The sequence below is a fragment of the Chelon labrosus genome, assembly GCF_963514085.1.
Source record: "Chelon labrosus genome assembly, chromosome: 13".
Classification (NCBI taxonomy): domain Eukaryota; kingdom Metazoa; phylum Chordata; class Actinopteri; order Mugiliformes; family Mugilidae; genus Chelon; species Chelon labrosus.
Window position 1 is genome coordinate 13696265 of NC_140346.1, and position 24821 is coordinate 13721085.

A 24821-nucleotide genomic window follows, 5' to 3' on the forward strand; every position below is an offset into this window, starting at 1 on the left:
CCCACAGATACTTGATCCTTTTGGGATCTAGTGAATTTGGAGGCCAGGTCAACACCTTGTGCTGTTCTTCATGTTTTTTGAGTTGTTCCTAAACCGTTTTTGTGTGTGTGCCTGTGTGAGGCTGCATCCTGCTGGGGATGGCTGCTGCCATCAAGGAGCGTCACTGCTATGGGGTGGGGGTGCCTGGTCTGGTCTAGGTGGGTGGTACAAGCAACATCCACATGAATGCCAGGTCAAACGTTTCCCAGCAGAACATTGTATTGTCACAAGATGATCAATGTTATTTACTTCTCCTGTCGGTGGTGTTAATGTTGTGGCTGATCGATGTACATAACAGAATTTACGCTGTAAGGCTAATACTACACTATGGTAGAAGTGTTAGCCCACACCACTTGTGAAATAGCTTGGAAGCCCCTTGGTTCATTTGAATACACTCACAATACCATCTTTTTTTAATAGGAGGGTTTCTTTTTGTACAGACACAATAGGAATATGAGTGTTTCTTGGCTCTTTGGATAGGCTGTATAACCTATACATTATAGATAATATTATTCTTTGGCGTTTTCTTTTACAGTGTCTTGCTCACCAAAGTGTTTGTTACTTTAGCTTTCATTTTAATTCCATTTTGATTTATTTATGGTTAAAGTACAACTGGTTTTACAATACTGTTTACAGAGAGACAGAAAATGGGCCCAAAGAGATGCAAACAACCACAAAGATGTGAAGTCAGGTGCAGATTGACAAAAGTCAACCTCTATGACATGCAAAACCAACCTCAAACCACGGACATAGACATGAAGTTGACTAAAACCTACTCATAGCCATATGTGTCTCATATCCCATGCTTGATGCAACCTGAATATGCTTCCTGGACGGCTCAACACTAACTGTCTAAAACCAGACATGTAATGTATAATGTAAGAGTGGTTAAAACATAATATAAATTAATGTGATTGGGTCATTCGTTTTTTCCTCTTGGTCCTCCCTCTTTCTATAACTTTCTGCAGGCACCTTTGTTTTTCTGATCTGCAGTGACTGGCCCCGCCAACCTGGCCAGTCTTTATCGATGGTTGTCTCTCACTGCTCATTTTTTCTCTCCTCCTTCTCCTCTCACCCCAACCAGTTGAGGCAGATGGCCCTGAGGCTGGTTCTGTCTGAGGCTTATTTCTTTTAAAAGAGACTTTTTTCCTCTTCACTGTGAAGAGGAAATTTCTGGGTTTCTCTTTATAATTTTATGTGGTCTTGACCTAACTTTGTCTGAGGTGACAAATATTATGATTTGGAAATACATTAATACATTTGAACTTAAATTGTATTGAAATAAGCAAAGCTCAGATGCACATACCTCTGCAGGCAGGCTCAGTCTCATTCCACTGTGGATTCTTGGGGTCCATGCATTCAATGGTGATGGATCCCTGTTCCAGAGTATAGCCGGGGTCACAGGCGAACTCCACCACAGCTCCCACTGCCCATGTGCTGTCACTGCTTGTCAGGTTACCGTACTTCACAAAGGGTTCATAGCAGTGGCCTGCTGCAAAGGCTGTGGAGAGAAAGGGCAAGTTATGGCGCAAAGAGGTTCTCACTGGTGGAAACTGCTAAACCTTTACTTAAAACATTCAAAAAATTCTAAAATGGACATGCTGTATTTACGTTAGCACAGACATTAGAGATACAGTATAGTACTGCGAATAATGAGCAACAATGAAAGGTCAAAGCTGAGAGAGCTTTTTGTGTAGCATTGAAGTGTTGTTGTTTAGTCAACTACAGTGGTTTCCAAATCCCTTTTCCTTGGAGCCCTCCTTGTATCTAAGAAAAGGTGAGCCCCCCAGATCACACACACATACACAAATCTATACTCCAGTTTATGTTCAAAAGCATGCATGTTTTCACTGCGTGATATTTATTTTTTGCCACAAATGCCCACGTCTGGTTGTGTCCTTCGTTAAAACCAAGGTAACTCTTGATATGTAGCTTGTCTTTCTTTTTTGAAACAGATGACATGTTTGAATAACATGTGCTTATCAAATGCTGACAATGATTTTGACAAGAATGCCTCCCCCAGTTGGCTTGTACTCCTGGTCCAGACGTACCTTAGGGTCTGAGTCTGTTGAGTCTGCTGGTCTTTAAGTGTGTTGTTTTTTTCCTGTCATTTTGAACAAATATTAATATAAATTTGGGAAAAAATATTTTGGGTTGTGACTCACAATTGAAACAAATATCACATATTCTTTGTTGTGTAGAGGAACACAATCCCCAGTGTGTTACCATTTAGATATAACTTCAAGATGAAGATGCATATTGGATGCAAAAAAAGATACCAGAACTGCAGTTAGCGATGGCTGAATGGGTACTCATAAATGAGGTTCACTCTGTTCACTGTGGTGGGAATAGTCAAGATAAAGGAGAGACCATCAAATTTGATAAAGATGAGCTAAACGGCATTACGCCCTGTTAATGGCCGTAATAAGGTCCATTAGAAATACGCATGGCTGTTCTCTTTGGACCTAATCCCATCTGCGGCAGTGAAGCAGAGGACTAAGCAGATTACACTGATTGTTCAGTAGTAGTAGAAGTCCTCATAGACCAGAGATGGGCCTCCTATCTGATTGTGAGTGCTGAGACAAATGTGGGAACCGAAGATAAGAGAAGATCAGTGATAATCTCCCACTTGTCAAGAGATGAATCCCTGATTCCGTATTGTTTAAACTTTCTCTAAAATACATCATCGTGGACTTTAACGTATTATCTTACACTGGTAGAAGCTGCAAGTTAATATTTTGGCAGAACATCTGTTCCTAATATTTTTTATTCCCAAGCATCAGAGAAGCAACAACTATGCAGCAGCTTTACAATTTGCTGGTGGAATGCACTCCATTAAATGGCCACAAAAGCGAGACCGTGGAGAGAAAACATGACAAAAAAGTCACAATACAAGTGACCTTCATTATTAAGGTTTAAAGAAAGTCATAAAGTGGAAAGTGGACAGTGATGGCCACTTTTCTCTCCTCAGCTCCGTCTAGGCTTGACCCCTTTGGAGAAAATTACGAGGTTCTTTCTCTAGTTATGTACTGCTGATAAGAGAGGACAGGTCACCGGGCGTTGCAGGACGTAGTGAAGATTACACGTGTTTGCATGCAAAGCAGGCAAATTTGCCACATTTGGTGGAGTGTTTGAAAGAGGAGGACTTCACAGAGCTCCAGGGATCCGTTTAAGATTAGAGCAAAGATTGGAGCCAATTGGTCGCACATGATTTTTAGATAGAAGGATGAGAGACAGTCTGAGCCCAGTACTTTAACCAGGCTTCTGTCCCTTGAGTGCAGCTTCAGCATCAGGGTGGAATACGATTTTTTGGAGAAGGAGAACTCTTGTTGTTGGGCTACAAGGGGTGAGGTGTGTATCTTTGTCCCTCTCAAACCCTAAAGTAGAAGACATTCCAGTTGTCAGTGTTGTCTTTCACCCAGCAGTGAAGATGGTAGTTTGTGAGGCCTCTCCGCACTGTTGCAGGGTCCTTGGTTGAACACGTGTTTTTCAGCTTTTCATTGTTGGACACTTGGGCCCTGTTCAGACTCAGTGTTAACATCCGATTAGCATGTGCCCAGCTTTCAGTAAGTGTGTCTTCACATTTATCTCGAGCCAACACTCCCAAACTGATCCCTGTCGCTCATTGACAGCGTACATGAAGCAATTCCTTATTTATTCATCCCCACCCTGACAGTAGTTATTTTAGAGAATTGAACAAAACTCAGAAAGAAAACTCGAGCCATGGAAGCTTTCATACGCATTGGGAATACATAACTTACTTTCACACTGCATCTTGGCTGTGTTCACACCTGTACTTGAAGCTCGCCATGTGCAACTGGATCATTCAGGAGACATGTTACCAGGTCTGAACAGGGCCTATGATCTCCCGTTCCTGGTCTGCTGGCACAGGGCTCTATCCCCTCGTCTGCTGCCAAATAAATCTAATATTTTCACTTCAGAACCCTTTCCCAGGGGTTAGAAATCTTTGGAGATACTCAGTGCATTTCCATAACAGAGACATAAATCACCAAGGCACAAATGAAGTTCAGAGAAATAATTTTTCACTCCAGAAAACCACTGGGGGCTAGCACATTTCAAATGTACAGGAACTTTGGGGGTGGGATTTGTGGCGCTGAAAATTTCTGAGAGGTTGAGAGATTGCAATATTTTATTTATGAGTCTAATGCAGTGTAGGTGCCGTTTAAAATCAAATTGCTCACTTCAAGCATCTTAAATCTGCTTTGCAACTACTGCTCGTCCCTTTTCCGACTTTGGCTCAATAAGTCCAATGACAAAAGCAGTAAATTATTAACAACAGCAGGAGATGGCTTGAATTGGCTCCACGCTTACTGTTGTTGCAGTTCAGTGCTGATGCCTGTCCTTTGCTTTATGTGGCATAGTTGTTGTCATACAGCCTTCTATATTATACTAGACTGGGGAGGGTCTCGCCCAAGAGTGATTTGTAAAAAGAGCCTTCACTTTTTCATTTGCCGGCCTTCACACTGCAGTGGACATGCAGACACTGAGCTGAGGAGAAAAAAAAGGTTCATGGACCGAAGGTTGTGGGTACACTGGGTGAAACACAACTAAATAAAGTACCAGAGAGTGCAGTAAAAAGGCTGCCTCCTAACTCATAGGTTTCTTTGTTGAATAAAGTGCACATGAATTTTGTGTTCGCAGTGAAGTGTCAACAATTCTCTTCCTATGTTGACAAAAACAAATCGGGGGGGCCATAGTTTTCTTTCAAAATGTAGCCTACCTGGAGGCAATTTTAGAAGACAGAGAAGGGTTTGCTACCATTAGAAGGAAATTGTTAGTTTTCTATTTGTTGGTGACAAGGAATTGCATTTGCCTGAATCATCCCTTAAAGAATGTTCTGCTCTGTGTATTTCACAGTTCAATCGGTATGAAAATCAAACAAGCCTGAAAAATAAATAGGACACAGCTAGGCCTCTTTCCTCTCAAGCTACCCTGTGATGTGTGTGCCAGTAGCTCTGTGTGGCCTGAAACATAATTTTTCAAGTGTAATTAGTATATTTGTATTAAAAGTAATGGTTTACTGAGGCTGATGGATGTTGGTTATGTCCATGATTATAACGGCTGTATCGGTAGCACGGAAGACGACCGCAAGATGTGTTTGAGTGATTAACTGGACGTGTGTGGTGAGATTATTTTATGGAAGCGAAGGAAGGACATTTATTTACGAGAAACTGAACAAGTGTGAAATTAAGTTATTGATCAATGTTGAAATTTAAATAGAACGAGAATCTTATGGCATCACATTATATTATACTTTAAAAGCCATCCCATCAATAGTTGTGAATCTAATTTAAGCTGTGCATTAACTTTATTTTCCAGTGGAAAAAAAGTTATTTAGTCATTTGTTTTCTGATAATTCAAGGACTGTTACAGTCTCTTAGTCATCCAAAAAGTTCAGATGAGAAAATGGAAAAGTAAAAAGAGCTGAACATTTAAACTAATTAAACCACGTTGTTTAGGAATTGTGTTTTCTTTAAAGTCAATTATTTCACTTGTTAACAAATTACATTTTATTTGCAAGTCATCACTAGCTATCAATTCTACAGCTAGATATTGAGCTGCTTATAAGATTGTTAATTATTGTACCTTTTCTTTGTTTCCATATTCTTTGGTTAAAAGAGATTTATAGTAACTTAACACTTTTTAAGTGTGATGTGTGTCATGCATAAATACAAGTTTGCATAATCTTTTACAACAATGTTATCACCAAAAAACATTTTGAATACATCTTTGCACGTTATGAGTTTTTTTAAGTTCAACTTCAGACAACCTTACACTACTTAAAGGGGAACTACTCTTTTTTTACAACCTGGACCTTATTTCTGGCATAAAATACGATCGTTTACTCACCCATATAACGTTTGTGTAATTCGTATTCCTTCGGGAGATAATTAGATCAGCGTATATCCATATAGTGGGAGTGACTGGGGCACCGAAACGCAGCCTCTACATAACGCATTATCTGCCGCGAAACTTGTTCATTTCACCAATATTTTGTTATGGTACGCTAGTGCTATTCCCCGTTGAGTCTGGAGTTATCGGTTATTATCATCCGGGGTCTGTAGATTGACCTACAGATGATGTCATCTCTGAGCGCAGTGCGCACTCGCGACGGTTTGCTTGTTTACCTGTAATTTGCTACTGCTATGTTTCGTCCACAACCTCAGAATCGGAAAAATATTCAGCCATGTTGCAAAAAACTAGCAGGACTCAACGGGGAATAGCACTAGCGTACAATAACAAAATATTGGTGAAATGAACGAGTTTCGCGGCAGATAATGCGTTTCGGTGCCCCAGTCACTCCCACTATATGGATATACACTGATCTAATTATCTCCCTAACGACTACAAATTACACAAAAGTTATATGGGTGAGTAAACGATCATATTTTATGCCAGAAATAACGTCCAGGTTGTAAAAAACAGTAGTTCCCCTTTAATGAAAGAGCAACTCCTCAGTGCTACACATTCACCCTTTGAGTTACTTTCGTAATGTAAAATCATTTTTTACTCTTTTCAAACAGCACTTCTTTTGGTGGTAGGATCAGTCATGATTGCCTGAAATCCATCATCAATGCAACTTTTGGCCTCCATTCAGCAGTCAGCACCTCCGGCCATTCATTCTGCTATAAACTTTCACACGATATTCTGCTGACGGTCATTATATATTTAAACTAATTATTCCCCCAGAAGCAGGTTCAGGTGGAACATGCACATTCTTTCTTTGTGGGTATGGTTGTCATGTTTTCACCACAATTTATTTTTCGCTCTGTAACGTTGAACTGGAGGCCACATGACACAAGCATGGCAATCACCATGCCAACCACGTCCTGCGCTGCAGTAATCTTCAGTTCAGGTGCTTACCTTGGTACCTGATGGCAATGCCAGTGGATGTGCCTGTAGCGTCTGTAATCAGCTCAATGAAGAGATGCCTGGACGTGCTGAGGAGACCTTCATTAGGCAGATATTCCACCTCGTATGAATCATACAGGACCGCCGCATCTATGCTGTTTCCATTCTTGATCAGCAACCTGGAAGACAGGGAACAAAAAAAGTGCTTGAGCAAAAAATAAAAATAAAAACGTTTTTTGGGAGTTTTGTGGAATTGAAATCTGACTTTATATTAAAGCTACACTGATAAATATTTTATTATATTACCCATTCATGAAATAACCATAGCTAACGTGCAGGGGTTGCTCAGAGTGATAGACCCACAGAAATGTATTACCAAACTGCACCTCTACACAACTGCTTTGCCTCTTTGTTCTCCTTGTTTTGGATTTCTAATAAATCCTTCTTCCATCAGCCTCGTTTTCAACGGCAGCCAGCTCTTTTTCAAGGAAAAAGTTCTAAAAACCGCTCTACACAAACCGCCTATCACAAAACGTATTGACTTGGTGGTGAACATCATGGAATATCTGACAACTATTCACCTGCAGATTTGATGGGCACACCATGTCATTTTGTTCAAGCTGTAATTAGGAATTAGCCTGGATATGAGCAGAACATCCCACACCTACAAAATGTTTTTTCACAGAAAATTGGTCTGGAGCCGCTCTGTTGGGAAACGATTGTGCTCTGGCAAAGATCTGCCAGGGCAATCAAATCGTTCGGGCAGACTTTATGCAGTGATGGGAGAGTAACAGTGACATAGTCATACGCATCATCCAGGCATCATTCAGTTAAATATGTTAATAAGGGATGGGTGCATGTGACCCTTTGATCCCAAAGCAGCTTCTCTAACCACTATCCCACAGCTGCCCCAAGATCTTGTAGATCTAGATCTCTTTCTCACTGTGACAGCCGCCCACAGTTATATGCGAATAAGATCCTGTGTTAATACTGACACAATCAAATCAGTTGACTTGATTACATTTTAAATAGAGTAAACAGTACAATGCTAGTCTGTAAATAGTCTGGGTTGGGAACTTCTACAGTAGATCACAACTGCCTCAGCATGTTGGTAAGTTTGCCTCAGTGATGATGTCTCAAACTGAACGAAATGCCACTGTTTTTAAGAACGAGCCCCTGAAGATCCAGCTCAACATTTCCTCAACAACATCTCTGTTCAAAAGTATTCAGTCATGCCACTCCATATTACAGCATACAACATCAAACATGAAAGGTCTCTGGTATCTCAGTGGGAATGCCATTCAACTCTGAGCCGAAGCTCCGTTCCTCGTTTTGACGCATGTGACACCCAGCTGGCAGGGCAGCACACTGAAACTCCTGCAAATTGTCCAAAGTGCTGCAGCCAGACAGCTTCTTGTCACTGGCTTTCCGTTGCGGCTGACATTGAGTTTAAATAACTAATAGCTTTACAGATCTGCAGACAAATGATCACAAGTCCTATCATCCAAGTCCTGACCCTTTCTCTTACTCCACTTTCTGACTTACCAAAGTGTCTTCGGATCAAGTTGTTCATACATACTTCAACATACTTCAAACTGTACACCGGCAAGCATGGTGGTGCTTTTGTCAGGTGTCATAGTATCAACTGTGGCTTACGTTGAAGCTCAACAAGAGAGGAAACTAATACATAAATGACAAGTAACTGTAAATGTCTGATTGTGTTTCAGAGAATACATGGCTAGTGAATACATATACGTTATTAATAGAGAAAGCAATGAAGTCCACAACTATGGAAATAAAACCAAAATTTGAATAAACTAATAATCACACTATATGAAGGTGTCAGGTCCCTGAAGAACCACTCAGAATTCATATGGATGTGAAATTCTGTTGCAGACAGTCGGGACCCATCTAATGTTTCTAGATGGATTGGAGATGGAGATCTATCTAAGCAGTCAAAGTGTTCATTGTGTTACAGACCTCCAACCAGCAGCAGCCTCCACCTATGGCATTGTTCCTTCATCGTTTCCGTGGAGATCTGCATTGATCTCCGCTGGATCTGACTTAAATTATTCTTCTTGGGTAGGAGGAGGAGTGTGCAACAGAGAGCAACGCGCCTTGGTGTCAGAATAAAACCTATATTTACATCTATTCTTTATATTTCTATTTACACTGACTCAGCTGAACAGAAAATGTTCTCGCTTGTGTGATTTTTTATTTATTTATTTTTTATTATTTATTTATCCAAGCTGAACAGTCTTGTTTTTCCTCCACAGTTGAGTTGAAATACATTTCGTGCTTTGAATACAAAATGAATATACAGCACACGTATTTTGCACATACTGTATATATAAAGTATAAAGTGTTTCCCTGGAACAAGATATTCCATTGTGTGGTGATTTACAGGGGTATTGCCGCTGCATTGCATTTCTTGGGTCATCTGTAGTGGGAGGAAATAACACTAACAGCGATCCACTCCTCGTTCCTGAAGTGTGGTGTTTTTTTCTGTTCATGCAATCTATCGAGCGCCTCAAAGATCCTGAGAGGTAATCTCCTCCATGCTGTGACTGAAGGTATGGACGAGAATGGACACACGGTGGTAAGTGATGTGATTTTAAAGAGGCACTTTGACTATAACCATGGTGCCTTCTAGGAATGGTGGCACCATTTTCCAAGATAGCTGATTAGCCAGTAGGCTGTGCTTTACTAGTGTATTTAGCTGAAGTTAATCTTCGTATCCTACTATGTATGACTGGGCTCTGAATATTGTTTAAATACGAATAAGTTAACAACTACTACTGGAGCCAGTAATCCACATATAGATGATTTTGACGTTTATGTTATCAACCTAGAGACCCACAATGCGAAGGTCCCTAAAGTGGTATACAGTATATAGAATGAATAACAAAAGCAGATGGTGTTTAACAAGGAACTCTGAGCTGTGAGAAGCCAACAGACCTCAGCTCATTACACTAATACCTTTCACACCCTTGCCAAGTCTCCATCCTCTCCACATCATCACTTTCTCTGAGCTTTTTTCGTTTCCTCAGAGCTGTCCAGATGTCTCTTTATATCTGTGAGGTCTACATTTGCAGCAGGAGTGTTAGAGCAGCCCAGAGCAGCTATTGGCTGGAAGACAAAATGGATTATTCAGCTAATTTCCCCCATGTGGCTCTCTTTCTCTGTCCTCTGTAATGAGAGCCCCATGCTGGTAAAATGACAATCTGCTGTCATCACCATACACCGCATTGACAGCCAGTTGTTTCCCTGTGGAGTCCTCGGGACGAATGTTCTTACAGGGATGAAGCAGAAGGTATGAAGCTCGAGGGGCCTGTTGATTGAACATAAGTGATTGCCCGTGCACAAGTGAGGAGGAAGGCAATGCATCAAAGTTAACAGGGCTAAGATGGGGGTTGCACAAGCAGCTCATGTTTTCTTACATTCGTCAGAAAATTTAGGACATTTTAATGTCTAAAAAGAAAGCGTTTGATTTTTTTCACATTTTATGCCATTGTCTGTAAAACATACATCCCAAAACCTCTGCAATGCAACCATATTCCAGTTTTCCACTGATTTTTTTTTTTATACTTTACAACTGCAGTAAGCCAGGCCAGCTGGGCCTTTCTGAGTTTGCATGTTCTCCCTGTGTCTGCGTGGGTTCTCTCCGGGTACTCCGGTTTCCTCCCACTGTCCAAAGACATGCTTGTTAGGTCCATTGTTAATTCTAAATTGTCCATAGGTGTGCATGTGAGTGTGAATGGTTGTCTGTCTCTCTGTGTTAGTCCTGCAATAGACTGCCGACCTGTCCAGGGTGTAGCCCGCCTCTCGCCCAATGACCCTTCACAGGACAAGCAATTACACAGCAACGTGATCATTCATTTGGTGTCCACCTAATTAATGCGACTCCAGCGTTCACCCAGACTTCTCACACCCACAAAACATATTTTAGCTACGCTTTTGGTCTCCACCAACTCCAAATAGCAATATTAATTTATCCGACATCTATGTTAAATATAGCCAAAAGACAGAGTTGAGATAGAGGTAATTCCCTGTGGATTTGAGCAACAAGAGACATTGTTGTCATGTTGGCTAGGTTATCTGACACAAGTGTTAGCGTTAAATATCAATTACAAGCATGTTCATTTAACTTCCAGCTCTAGCAGACGTTTGACACAGAAAAGAGATAGTGGAGACAATAAGCCTCAGGTAATTCAAAGTGGAAAAGACCGGCTCTTATTGCCACTTTTGCCTTAATGTCACTACTGGTGACCCTAGAGACCAAGGCAGCTAAATCCGATTTGCTCCAGTGGTGCCACTCAATATGGCCAGCAGACCAGAATGAACTTTGTAGCTTCCAGATGTAAACTTGCTGTGTGAGATAGATAAGCTAAGGATAGCAAGTCATTAATAATTGAACTTTAAAGCTCAATAAACATTTATGAATTTAAGTATTAAAAATGACTCTCATAGATATAAACAAGATACTAGCATCTATGTTTATTTGCGTATTGCATAAACTATGGTCACCTGTGCAGTAAAGTCAATAGGATATTGTTAGACCCCTGTTAGGATGGAGGAACCCCATGCACACCGTACAGTATGTGTGTGCAGACTGAGAGAAATGAACAAAATAGCAATCCACTCATTAAACTTCAGACAGACTGCATGTCAAAGGAAACCTTTACAACTTGTTGATGTCACTCTAATGCATCACTTCGAACCGTAAAGAGCGACATCTTAGTCAGACACGGTGATGTATAATAAATAATTGCCTTTAAAAAGAAAGTAAACAACATTTAATGCCAGTTTAATACGCTGCTTTATAGAGATTTAATGACTGCATGTGGATTGCATCAAGTCATCTTCACAAACAAGCTTACCGATCGTCGTCCTCCGCCAACGCCACCTTCTCAAAGTGGACATGCAGCCTCTGTTCCTCAGGGGCCTCCAGCAACCAGTGGCAGGTCAGGTTGTTGCTGTAGTTGCTGGGAAAACCGGGGGAGATAATCCGGCCGACTGTAACATTCCTGATCAGACCCCCGCAAGCAGCTGAGGAGGAGGAGGAAGACGAGGAGGGGAAAGTGATGGTAAAATAAATCTGCACTTGACATTTCACATTGAGAGTAGACATTATCTTAATCAAACAAACAAAAAAAAAGAGCATCCCATATAGAGAAAGTAAGCAGGCATTAGGGGACAGGGATGCTGTTGGTGAACTAAAGTGCTAAAATCCCAGTGGGTATTCTAAAGATTTATTTCATCATAGATATTATGAGTTACGTTCATTCATGTGACTTTTCTGTAAATGTTATCATCCTATTTTATGGTCTGATAATGGTTTGCTATGACTATTATTTTCCAGTAAAGCCAAAAAACGTTGTCTTTATAGCACAAGCACTGTTCTAGTGACCAATCCTTTTTAGTATTTAGCAAGAAAGGCAAATAGCATCAACAGCAAATTAAAATAAAAAACCTCAGAAGACTATTTCCAGAGAAAGTGCTTTCTTCCAAGAATTAGGACTACTGACATGGATCAATATCTCTAAGCGTGAGGAAACATGCTGCTTTAGATTTTTCAAAATAATTACTGCAATTGTCAGAGAAATTTTAAAGCGCTGATTTATCAGCTCACTTCATCTCCTTTGATTTTCAACCGAAGAGCAAACATGGAGAAGGTCAAACAGAAAGTGTCTAGATAATAATCTGTTTACCTTTCAAGGAGGAAAGCAAGACATTAAGTGAAAAAGAAAACATTATGGGAAACTCCATTAGATGTAATATCACATGTAGAAAAAAATCCATCTGCAGCTCAGTGGAGGTGTGTGTGTGCGTTTGCATGCGTGTGTTTATTGCGTTTGTGTGTGCGCACGAGCGTGTTTGTTCCCCAGCTGATCGGGTCAAGGTTGCTCAAGCAGACAAAGCTTAATTAAAGCAGAGCGGGAAGAGTAAACCCAGTGGCATCCTGCCCAGCCTTTAGCAATCACACCTCCATACACCTGCTTTATGGTTTCACACACGCACACAATCAAGATGGCAGAGATACAGATGCACAGGCACACAAAAGTCCCTGAAATTGCTTTCAGAAAACATTCCCTGTGTGGATCAGAGTCGATCATAGTGGTCAGGAGTAAAACGGTCACTTATTATTCATCGGCTGGCCTCATCGGACCGGCGACGGGAAAAGGGGAAAAAAAAAAATATTCATCATCCACACACTCCTGTGGGAGCCAAGGTCTGTCTGTCTCTGTGCTTGCCTGTCATATGCAAATTTGCCCAGAAGGTCAGATAGATAACTCTGAGAATATAATCCAAGAGGCCATGATTGCTGAAGAAAAGTGAGAAAAGCTGGCAGAGAATGTAAATAAACATTTAGAGAGCCAACAATCAATCGTCTCTAGTGTTGTTTCAGATGTAACACAAAATAGGAGAGGAGCAGAGAAATATTGTTAATGCTAATTGTGTAAAGAAAGGTTTTAGGATTTCTGTTATGTCTATAAATATGTTTTTTCATGTCCATTACTATATCTGTAATATTATCTTGAGTATAGTAGTAATAATAATAAGAAGGAAGGAAGAAGAAGAAGACAAAGGAAAAGAAGAAGAAGAAAAAGAAAAAGAAAAAGACGGAGGAAAGAACAAGGAAAAGAAGTAGAAGAGGAAGAAGAAGAAGGAAAAGAAGAATAAGAAAAAGGAAAGAAGAAGAAGAGGAGGAAGGAAAAGAAAGAAAAGAAGTAGAAGAAGGAAAAGAAGAAGAAAGCAGAGGGAAAGAAGAAGAAGAAATAGGAAAGAAGATGTAGAAGAAGGAAAAGAAGAAGAAGAAGACGACAAAGGAAAGAGGAATGAAAAGAAGTAGAAGAGTACAAAGAAGAAGAAAAGGAAAGAAGAAGAACAAGAAGAGGAAGGAAAAGAAGGAAAAGAAGTAGAAGACGGAAAAAGAAGAAGAAGAAGAAGAAAAAGAAAGAAGAGGAACAAGAAGAAGGAAAGAAGTAGAAAGAAGGAAAAGAAGAAGGACAGAAGTCAAAGAAGGAAAATAAGAAGAAAAAGAAGAAGAAGAAATATTTTTATAAATATATTGGTCAACATGAAATTAATAACTAAATAACAGTATATAATAGTTTAAGTAAAACAGTTGATAGTAATTTATTTAATATTTGAACATTGTATTCAATTTTAGTCCTTTATTTTGCACATTGCAAACATGTGGCTTGTCCATGAGATCATCCAGAACCACAAAAATTATTACGTTAAATGAACTAAAATAACAAGACGATAGGACTAGCACCACCAGTAGTAACAGATCTATGTTCAAATTATTTCAGCTGCCTTAGTTTTCTGCTGGAGGTGACCTCACCTTTGCAGCGTGGTTCCTTGCCACTCCAGTAGGGGGTGCTGGCATTGCGGCAGGTCAGCACGCCAGGGCCGTGCAGCTGGTAGCCTGTCAAGCAGGAGAAGAAAGCCTCCCCTCCGGAGTGGAGACTGCTCACGGATACATCGCCGTAGAGGGGCCGCTGGGGGAAGACGCAGCTCAACACGAAGGCTGTGGAAACACAGACACAGACATGAAAGCGACATAGTTGCAGAGATAGGCAGAAAGAGGAAGAATTAGGCTGGAAGGTAGAGAAATTTCAGTTTCACAAGGTTGAAAAACAAAAAGTAGCTTTCTGCACAGCCTGCGATGAACCCCAAGAACAAAATGATCTCACTCATTAGATATAACTAATCAAGGGAAGGATTATGACGGGATATGTTTATTGGATGAACTGAGCAAAGAGCAAATACCTTCCAAGCCTTGGTTACAAGAAGTTCATACGCTTATTCTTATGTCTAAATGTTTATAAGTAAAAACTCTATCTTCATTTTTTATCAAACTAGCATAGTCTCTCAGTGAAATTTAGCAATTTTCACACTGGATGCTCATCAAAGTCTCTCAGATCTTTACACCTTCTCATTTCTCCCACATAATATAACACATATTGACTACCAAAACTGACTGTTCCCTCATTCCCTGACACACACCAGACATGTACTGTTGCTACGTACATAATCAACATTCATTTGTGAGCAGTCAGGATGTTGTTGGCACGCTGGTGTACATTACCACATAATTGATTCCATCAGAACAACAACAGAGTCAGGTCAGGCTCTGTTGTTCTAACTCTTTTAACACGCTTACTTACGGTATTCAGGAGCCGTTTCAACGGCTGTAAAATGCAATTAAAACAATTAGTGGAGGAGCACAGTCCTGTATTTTTTTTTTTCATGACTCGATGAGCAACAATCAAAGTTAAAACCCTCCACACAACACAAATTGTCATCTCTTTTTTTTGTTTCAAACGGCGCTAAATACTAATTAGTGCGTGGGAGTTGTGTCTGTGTCATAACAGCTATTGAGCGGAGAGCTGTGAATAAAAGACAAACAGAAATAGCAAATGTGAAGCGAAGCTGTTCTAACTTTAGGAACCCGACTGAGAAATATATATAAATATATATATATATATATATATATATATATATATATTTAGAGAAAACCTCAGGCTAGCAGAGTAGCGACCATGACTATGTTTCTGTATTGATTTGATTTAATTCATTTCTGTGGAAAGGTAATTTAGAATGAATTTATGGAAAGAGATACGGGGGAAGAGCTGATTTGCATCAGGAGTATATTAAAATGGAAGCAAATTGAAAAACTGGGAACTGTCTTTCTAAAGTTTAAACACAATACCATATGTAAATGCCTTCACAAACAAAATCTGATTCCTGTTTGAAGAATGGTTCCATCAGAAAATGTGCGCAGGCAGTATTCCCGTACAAAGTGTGCATTTCTTGTTTGTCTGGTGCCCCGCATCTACACACATTCCATCAATCTTTTAAATAAACACGAGGAAAGCTCTCCTAAGCTGTCCACCTGGCGATTTTTATTATACCTTAGCATCCATGACTTTTTTCTGTTACTTAAAAAATGCTTGAAAACATTCTGTTTGTTGAATGATGACGCGTTTATTATGAAGAAGCTAAAAGGAATAAAGGAACTGGTGTTGCAGTCATCTTTAAAATGGTTGTGTCATAAGGTGCTTTTAAACAATGTATGAAATTTAACCCAAAATATGCTAATGCTATTCAACACAGGATCTTTATTCTATATTAAAAAGAACAGTTTCCCACTACCCTGTGCCAAAATCAGGACGCGTCTACAGCCCCCAGTACACAGGACAAAGAGGATGTTATTACCATTAGAAAGGCTGCAGCACCAGCAGCCAGCAACTGAAGGTCGAGCAAAACTTCGTCGAGCGTTCCACTTCACTGCATTTCAGCAAATCTTGACACTTCTGCTGAATGTTTGCCACAGATTTATTTATTTCTACACACTCCCAGAAATGGTGGCACTGCCTGAGCATGCTACTTCCCAGACACACCTCTTTTCATGCTGGTTACTAAATACAGACAATAGCAATATTTCCATATTTGGTGTCCATAAGGGAACATTTGAATTTCAGAGTTTCCTCATCCTCCAACTGTGTTCAGACATCCACCACAAGCTGCTCCTGCGTGTGCATTCTCATACTGTATTTATAGGAGCTTATTTTTGGAAATGTGACAGAAAGCCCACAGGCCCCGACTTCCCACATTTCTAATTTAGCTGCTGTCTGTTTAAACTGAGGTAAATGAAACTATAAAAGTCCACTGTAAAACCACTGTGACATTTAGTGTAGCAGTGTCCCCTTCGGCTACCACCTGCTGGCACACACACACTCGCACAAAGACCTGTCACGTCATTGCCGATACGCACAAAACATGTCCACACTGGCTCTCGGGTGACCAGTTAACTAACTGGCTCCTTTACTGCCGCTGATCTGTCTTCCCGCAGCCTCCTGGAGTTTGGCCAAAAGCATTAATAATATATTTCTGCTAAAGACTCGGATCCATCTCAGTGTAATTGTCCTGGTTTTATTGTTAGCCCTCGTATGGCTTGGCAGTACCGCTGCTATTGATTCTGTCTGCTGGGGACAGCAGTGTGCCTCAGGCGAGAAAATATGTAGGGAGATTAAATAGGCCAATAAATGACAACCTACGACCTCGGCTGCTTCCAACACTCTGTTAGCGCTGAAAGATGGTTGCCGGCTCTATAGTGCCTCACAGAAATAGAGATAAGAAGAGCAGCGCTGATCTTTATAGTATTTCTCATTAGAGCAACATCCCAGGCCCGTGCTACCATAGCAGCAGCTGCTGGAGCTGTGTCCTATCACTCCCTGAGCTAGTCATTACCATGGTCAGCTGTAGCTATTAATATCCAGGCCAACCAAAAAAAAAAAAAACTTTGAAACACACAGGCCCACTGGAGACAAGAAAAAGAGATAAAAGGGCCATCATGGCAGCACTGTGGCATCATAACAGTGGTGCTAACAGGGTGCTTTCACAGAGACAAATTGCCCTCAGAGCAGCAAAAAGCCTGCTATATGCTACATCACTTTGTCATGTCTTCTTCGACCTTATGGCCATTTATCATCTTTAAGCTTTAATGAAAGCTTATTGATAAACAAAGCTTTCATTTTTTTCCTCGTATACCAGAGGATGAAACTTGACAGTGTGGTGTCTACCCTCATGTGTAGCCTTTCTAAAGAAGAAAAAAATAAAATAAAACAGCTCTACTGGAGTACATTTAATTGCAAGCACCCTGGTTATGAAGCTTAGAACAGCAGCGGCAGTGAAAGTAGTGAAAAAGTTATGGACTTTTTACAGAGGTCAGCGGCCCTCAGTTTCCCTTTGGGTCTCAATGGGAACCACTCGACTAGTCCGACCAACTATACTCCTTCCTGAATCTCTGCTTCTTCTTTTTTTTAATTTATCACATAAACTATGTGAAAGCAGATCCCACAGATGGGAAAATGTGTCCTCTGCATTGATTCCATCCTTTTGTACACACAGAGAGCACACTTGGCACTCAGAGTATTGGGAGCACAGTCCCAAGTCTGCTTCTCTAGCAACTAGTCCACAAGCTCCCTAAACTGATGGAACGACGAAAACGGTTCACAAGGCAGGCACGCTTATTTCTTGACTGCGGTTTTCTGGATAAAAAGTTAAAAAGTAAATGTGGGTTCCTCATGCCATGGAGCATTTCCTTCATGGCATTATCAGATGAGGGCCACCCCAGCTCTGAAAATCTATTCAATTGATTTATGTAAAAATGTCCAGGTAATCTGGGCCTCCTTCACACATGGAACCCGTCAGTCAGCCAGTCAGTCAGAGCATTCATACATCTTGAGAAAGCTAAAATAAAGACCTTGCTCACCCTAGGATAGGAGCACCATGCTGCAGCAAAAACTGTACAACAGTAACTCATATGACCCTGATTACAGTGCTATCTATGCTAACAATGTTGAATGCTTTTAATGTCAATTCTCAACACTCTGAGTGACAGATGTTCCATTTGCCTTTAAAGACCAAAACAAACTGTTTTTGATCACACCATTAAAACTAAATTGCAGCATACTGACCCAAAGACAGAAAAAAATATATACATTAGTATCAGCATTGACCACAGTCCAGTTGGTTCCTCAAAGAGAGGCGCTGTAGAGTCGTATGGCCGGAGGGACAAACGACCTCCTCATCCTGTCCGTGGAGCAGGACAGAGACAGCAGCCTGTGGTGGACATTGTTGGTGATGGGCCGGAGTTTGTTCAGGGTCCTTACATCTGCCACTGATGTCATGGACTCCAGCTCTGCCCCTACCACAGAGCCCACCTTCTGCCTCCCCAGCACACCACAGAGTAGAAGAGGGCACTGGCAACGATAGCCTGGTAGAACATGTCCAGCAGCTTCCAGCAGATATTAAACGACCTTAGCCGTCTGAGGAAATATAGACAGCTCTGATCTTTTTTGTATAGTGAGTCTATGTTAGCTGACCAGTTTGTGATCCACATGTGGACCCAGATAATTATTTGTAGGCCTGAATCATCTCTACACACTCCCCGTTGGTTACAGGATGCAGGTGGGGCCTGGACTTCCGGAAATCCTCTTCTGTCTCCTTGGTTTTAGGTGTATTGATCTGAAGGTGGTTCGCTTCGCACCATGAGACGAAGTTGTTCACCAGATTCTTGTACTGTGAGTGTGTCAGAATCTTATTTTGTAATATTCTCCATAATAGACGTATTTACTCTCTAAAACTGTAAACTCAATTATTGGTATCTTTTTTTTATTATCTTTTATTTATTATCTTCTTTTGCAGAGCCATCATAGCTTGTGCATCAGTGTAGGATGCATTACTGTTTTCTTTTCTGCTGCTAAACCAAGCAATGAAACAGGCGATAAGCCGGCTCTGTAAAGCTGTGCAAAAACGTTGGCCTCTGCTGTATCTAATCAGGCCTTGTGGACAGAGTGTTAAGGGGGGAAAGCAATAATTTGAGATGTTTAATGGTCCCCTCCAGCCAGTGGATGTAAATTGAATTTATTTATTTTCTGCTTGCATTGTGATATGGCTTTGATGTGGAAGGGGCTCCCCTCGGATCAAACTTTATCTCATTTGCTTTCCTCAGAGCGTTTATTTCTGCTGACCGTTGGCCCTGCGCTACTGCAAGGAGCTGACAAAATGTAGAGATTAACGCATCTCACTGCTCTGTTTCCGGGCGTCGCTGTGAAGCTGCTGGTATCTCTGAACTGCAGAGACCGCGAGCAAAAGACACCAGACTGTTTCTGAGTCCATCATGCTTCATTGCTTGTACATGTGTATGTTATGATTGTCTGAAGAAGTCACTCAGTCATGTCAGATATTCTCCAAACATAGTAACTTAGCTTTAAACACCCACCCACTCATCAAAATTGGACTTGGTCTTTGTCAAGTTCCACACTTGAACCATGGGTGTGATACTGCAACACATATTTGGACCAGACTGCCACAGAATTAATTGTGAATAGTGCTGCTCCCTAAAAAGATTGATCCTGATTTCCTTTCCACCTTTATTATGACCTAATATTGTGTAGGTCTCCCTTGTGCCTTTTAAAACAGTTTTAACTCATCAGAGAATGAACATGGGTCTTCTGAGGGTGTCCTGTGGTGTCTGGCAACAGACTGTTGTTAGTGGGGGCCTTTAGGTCCTTTGGGTTGAGGGGAGGGGGCCTCTGTGGACCATCCCACAGATACTTGATCAGTTTGGGATCTAGTGAATTTGGAGGCCAGGTCAACACCTTGTGCTGTTCTTCATGTTTTTTTAATTGTTCCTAAACCGTTTTTGTGTGTGTGCCTGTGTCAGGCTGCATCCTGCTGGGGATGGGAGTGTCATGTGACTGATTTAGTGGCACATGGATAGGAAATTGCAGTCAGCATTGTCTTTGTTCAGTCCAGTGCCAAACTTTCCTTTAAATTTGACCTTGGCCTGTGTTTTTTTTTTTTAATTTTTTTTTATGGGTATGAAAAGGCCAAACCATCAAATCTGCAGCGTATGAGATTCCTCTCAGTGAATTAGCAGCTCTTTGCAGTGGAGCACTGCATGGTGTCCTGCACAATTTAATGTAGACTGTTGAGTGAATTGATCTAGATATACAGTGGAAACAATGCTCTGCTTTCACATCACAGTAAACATATTGCTAATGACAAGCATGCACAAAGTGTTCAAGGAAGACCTGTCACTACATCAGGCTAACACATTCTACTCATATAATTCAGACATTCTCAGCGCTGTCCTAATTTCATGGAGATACACAGAGAGAAGCCTGGGTGCTGCTGAAGAGAAAGATGGAGAAGACCTACAGAGATTCATCAGAGGAAAATCCACTGGGGCTGAACCCCTCTTCTCTGCACCCCCCCCCAGAAGCCATCAGCTATGATAAATAGCCAGCAGAGAAGAGAAGATGATCATACATAAAACAGAGGACCACAGATGATGCAGGGTGAGCTGAATCGAAAAGACCGGAGAACCAGATTGCTGACAGACTGTACTCTAATCTATGTTGCAGTGAAAATGCAGCACTCATTCCCACACTCCCTGAGAGTCAATGAGCCAATGAGGGTAGCCTCAGACGTACTGTACAACAACCACCCCCACCCTCCACTCCTGCAATCCATTTTATTTTTACTTTATTGCAGCAGCATCTAAGCTCAGAGGGAGCCCGTGGCTGCAGTATGTGAACATGTTGGTATAGCGAGATCATCCTGCCGATTCTCCTTCAATTAGCCTAGAGTAGTATGGAGCGCTGGACCTCCCACTTAGAGGTAAATCACCCAGCAGCAGCATTGACTCTTGTCCTCTTAGAGCGAGCTGTTCTTACAGGGAGAAAGGATATATGGGCTTTGTAATGGCATCAGGTGAACTACTAGCTGCTCATGCTAATGCTTTTACTACAGCCGCTTCCATCACACAGTGTCCAGTAGTCCTCTAATGGACATAAAATATAGTGCGTCCATTAGAGGACAGTCATTTTCTGCCTCGGACACAGAAGAAGTATTATGACATACTGCATATTCACTCCGTCTAGAATTTAAATTCAATTTTTTTAGGATTCAGAACAACATCATTTATTTTAATATTCATTCATTTTATTGTTTATTTCATTATTATATTGGATTTTTTATTTAGTCTAGCACTTTACTAATGAACCCTTCTCAGTATAAAGAGTTAAGGTTATTCGGTTTTAGTAGCATCTTTACTTTTGGCAAAAGTGAAGCAGTGATGCTAAAACACTTTAAAGTACTCGATTGTTCCATACACAGCATGTAGATGTGGGATGTGGCCACGCAAATGAAATGTAAAATTTGTCCAAGTGAGTACTGGAATTAATTCTTAGTCGCTGATTGAGAGGAAATTGTTTCTGTGGAGGAGGTAGAGGAAGATAAGACAATGTTGGTCCTTCTTATTATTAGCATTTCATTAATTAAACTATTACAATGAGAGCCGTTTCAATGCAGCAGGAATGAGAATATTGCAGAATATTAAAAGCTGATGAAATAAGTCATTTTGCAGGAGCCCTGTGTTCAGAAACAAAAGACAAAGGACAGAACGGCACTGTATTATCTTTGACATTACTTTTTTTTTTTTTTTTTCAGACCCACTCTTTGCTTAAGTTTGTGAATTTTTATAGCTTGTCATAATGACACTACGAGAAAAATGAGAAGAGAACAAAGACAGTGAAGTTGCAGCCAGAGAGCTAAACAAAGGCGTGAAAGCTACCATCAAGCTCTAGATTCAGCTGATAATTGTCCACAGATTTATCAGCTGCAGTAGTATCAACTGTGACGGCAACATGAGTGAATGTTATGGCCCCGTGATAACAACGGCCTGCACTTTGACACTAATAATTACTAAGAGGCATGTGTAGCTAAATGTGAATTGTCAGTCTTGAACTTGGATGTGTTTCTTTGACTCCAAAGATTTACTGTATCCATACATTGATCAGGCATAACATTATGACCACATTCCAAATATTGCGCAGGTCTTAGTGGGGCCTTTGGGTCCTATGGATCGAAGCTGGAGCAGGCTTGTTCCAGTGTATCTCACATATACTTCACATATACCTGTGTCAGGCTGCATCCTGCTGGGGATGGCTGCTGCCATCAAGGAGTGTCATTGCTATGGGGTGGGGGTGCCTGTTCTGGTCTAGGTGGGTGGTAGATGTCTAAATAACATCCAAACATCCAAAAGATTTCCAGCAAAACATTGTATTTGTCAATGAAGAGAGTCCTTAACTTCATACAGTGTTAAGTCACCCTTGAATTAGCCTCTTAACAAATCTTTTTGTCAATTTCATACACTGGCATCTGAATTTTTGGTTTTAAAGAAATGACTTAACAAATGAGGAAATAGTCAGTGAATCTCCGTCTATATGCCAGTGCACTGTTATATTATTTATATGGTTAAAGGATTTAAAAGTTCTCATGATACAGAGTGAAAGTTGCCACAGCAGACACTGCCCCAGTTTCCAGCCCCACTCTTTTAAATAAGGTTGTACACCTTTAGTTTACTGTCTTGCATCCTGACAGCCCTGCAGATGTTCTATATTTATAGCACCGTGAAATTTCCTTTTGCTAACAGAGACAAATGGTCTATTAGCAGCCGTGCATTTCACATGGACTGATGAAAAATAGATACATCTTGCTCTGTGCCAAGACATCAATAAAGAAACTGACAGAGGGGGATTCATTTATGCCCCGCTCCTCAGAGCTCATTCAGAATAATTGGGCGTGACAGGTTTGTACAGGACAGGACACTGTGGGTGGGAAATATCCTTCAGTGATGAGATTCAATTTCACACAATGTCATAACCTCCGCCACGACTGATGGGGCTGGGCTTTGAATTGTGGAGTCTGGATGAAGGGTTTACAGTTAACAAAGCTCTGCTAAAAGCTGCACAGTTAAATAACGCTGACCATCTTGTGACAATATTCTGTTGGGAAACTTTTGGACCTGGCATTCAGACCAGACCAGACACCACCACCCCATAGCAATGACACTCCTTGCTGGCAGCAGCCGTCCCCAGCAGGATACAGCCTGACACAGACACACACAAAAAAACGTTTTAGGAGCAACTCAAAAAAACAAGAAAATCAGCACAAGGTTGAGCTGGCCTCCAAATTCACTAGATCCCAAACTGATCAAGTATCCATGGGATGATCCACAGAGGCCCCTCCCCTCAGCCCATAGGACCCAAAGGTCCCCACTAACAACATTCTGTTGCCAGACACCACAGGACACCCCCAGAAGGCCAATATCCATCCTGTGATGAATCACAACTGTTTTAGAGGCACAAGGGAGACCTACACAATATCAGGAAGGTGGTCATAATGTTATACCTGATCAGTGTAAGATTGCAGCAGTGGAATATGTATTATGTAAGTGCAACTTGCGTGTGTGTACTCACACACCTTTAACTGGCGCTAAAGCAGCTTTGCAAATGTCACGGGTTTTATTATTGTTCCTTTCCAAATAATCAAAGATCAAAAGAGTTTCATTTCAAAATGAGACTCGATGGCACCGTTGCATTTATGTGATGAAGGCTGGCAGGAAAAGTTATTTTTCGCCGTCTCCATAGTCTCTGAAATGAGCCTTATGTTGACGTTAGGTCCAGTTTGGTCATGCATCTTTTGATGGGTGGCACCAGTTAAAAATAGCAAATGTGCAAAGTTAAAAAAACAAAAGAAGAAAAATAGAAAGACCAGCAAAAAAAAAGCAGTTGCAAGAACTTGCACAAAGAACAACAAGGTTGTCTTTGCCTTTGTTATTTGCTACAGATGGCCTCCATGCCAGGTGTGTGCAGCGCAACTGGGATGAGTCATGTTCAAATGAGAAAGGAAGCACGTTTTTTCAGACTTGTTATCTTTAGTTTTGACTTTGTGGGTCAGTACTGTGTGACGCTCCCTCATTTATCTATATGAACATATTTGGTTTGAAATTAAAAGAAAATTCTGACATTTGAGGTTAATAAAGGATAAGTCAGTGGCCATTAAGTTAAGTCATTGATTCACACACATTAGGTCAAGATACGGTTATGTGAGAGGCATGGATTTACTACCTGAAAGCAAAACTGGAACACAATGTCATGGATTTTTGTACAGGGATAGAAACAGCAGAGTTTTCTTCCCTCTGAAAGCTGTGTAATTTGTCTCTAGTGAGATCCCCCCATGCTTTTATATGCTTGACAGACTCAACTGAATGCCCAACCTATTTGTGGGTGCTATTATTCACGCTCATTTCTGATAGGGTTGTAATTTAATGCACGAGGAAAAAAAGAAAAATCAATTTGGTTTCCTCTCCTAATTATTTAATGAGGAAAAAAAAAATCCCGTTGCAATTACATCTTCATAATAACCAAAAAGAGTATGAGATACGTGGCCATTTTAAATTAATTTGTCAGCACGTCAATGGTTTGTAATTATTCAAGTTGCAGAATAAGCTGACCCATCCATTTTCAGCGTTCGAAATGGAA

The 24821-nt window shown here is 40.9% G+C and overlaps 1 protein-coding gene across 1 annotated transcript in view; it reads right to left on the reverse strand.

The window, feature by feature from the left end:
• LOC311497907 (seizure protein 6 homolog) overlaps positions 1–24821 on the reverse strand; it is an 82071-nt gene that overhangs the window by 22757 nt on the left and 34493 nt on the right. Inside the window, exons 3-6 of the mRNA XM_084558285.1 lie at positions 14264–14449; positions 11793–11961; positions 6925–7091; positions 1346–1540 (exon numbers count right to left, since the gene is read on the reverse strand). Coding sequence (XP_084414411.1) covers positions 1346–1540; positions 6925–7091; positions 11793–11961; positions 14264–14449 — 717 coding nt within the window. The remainder of the gene's footprint in view (positions 1–1345; positions 1541–6924; positions 7092–11792; positions 11962–14263; positions 14450–24821) is intronic.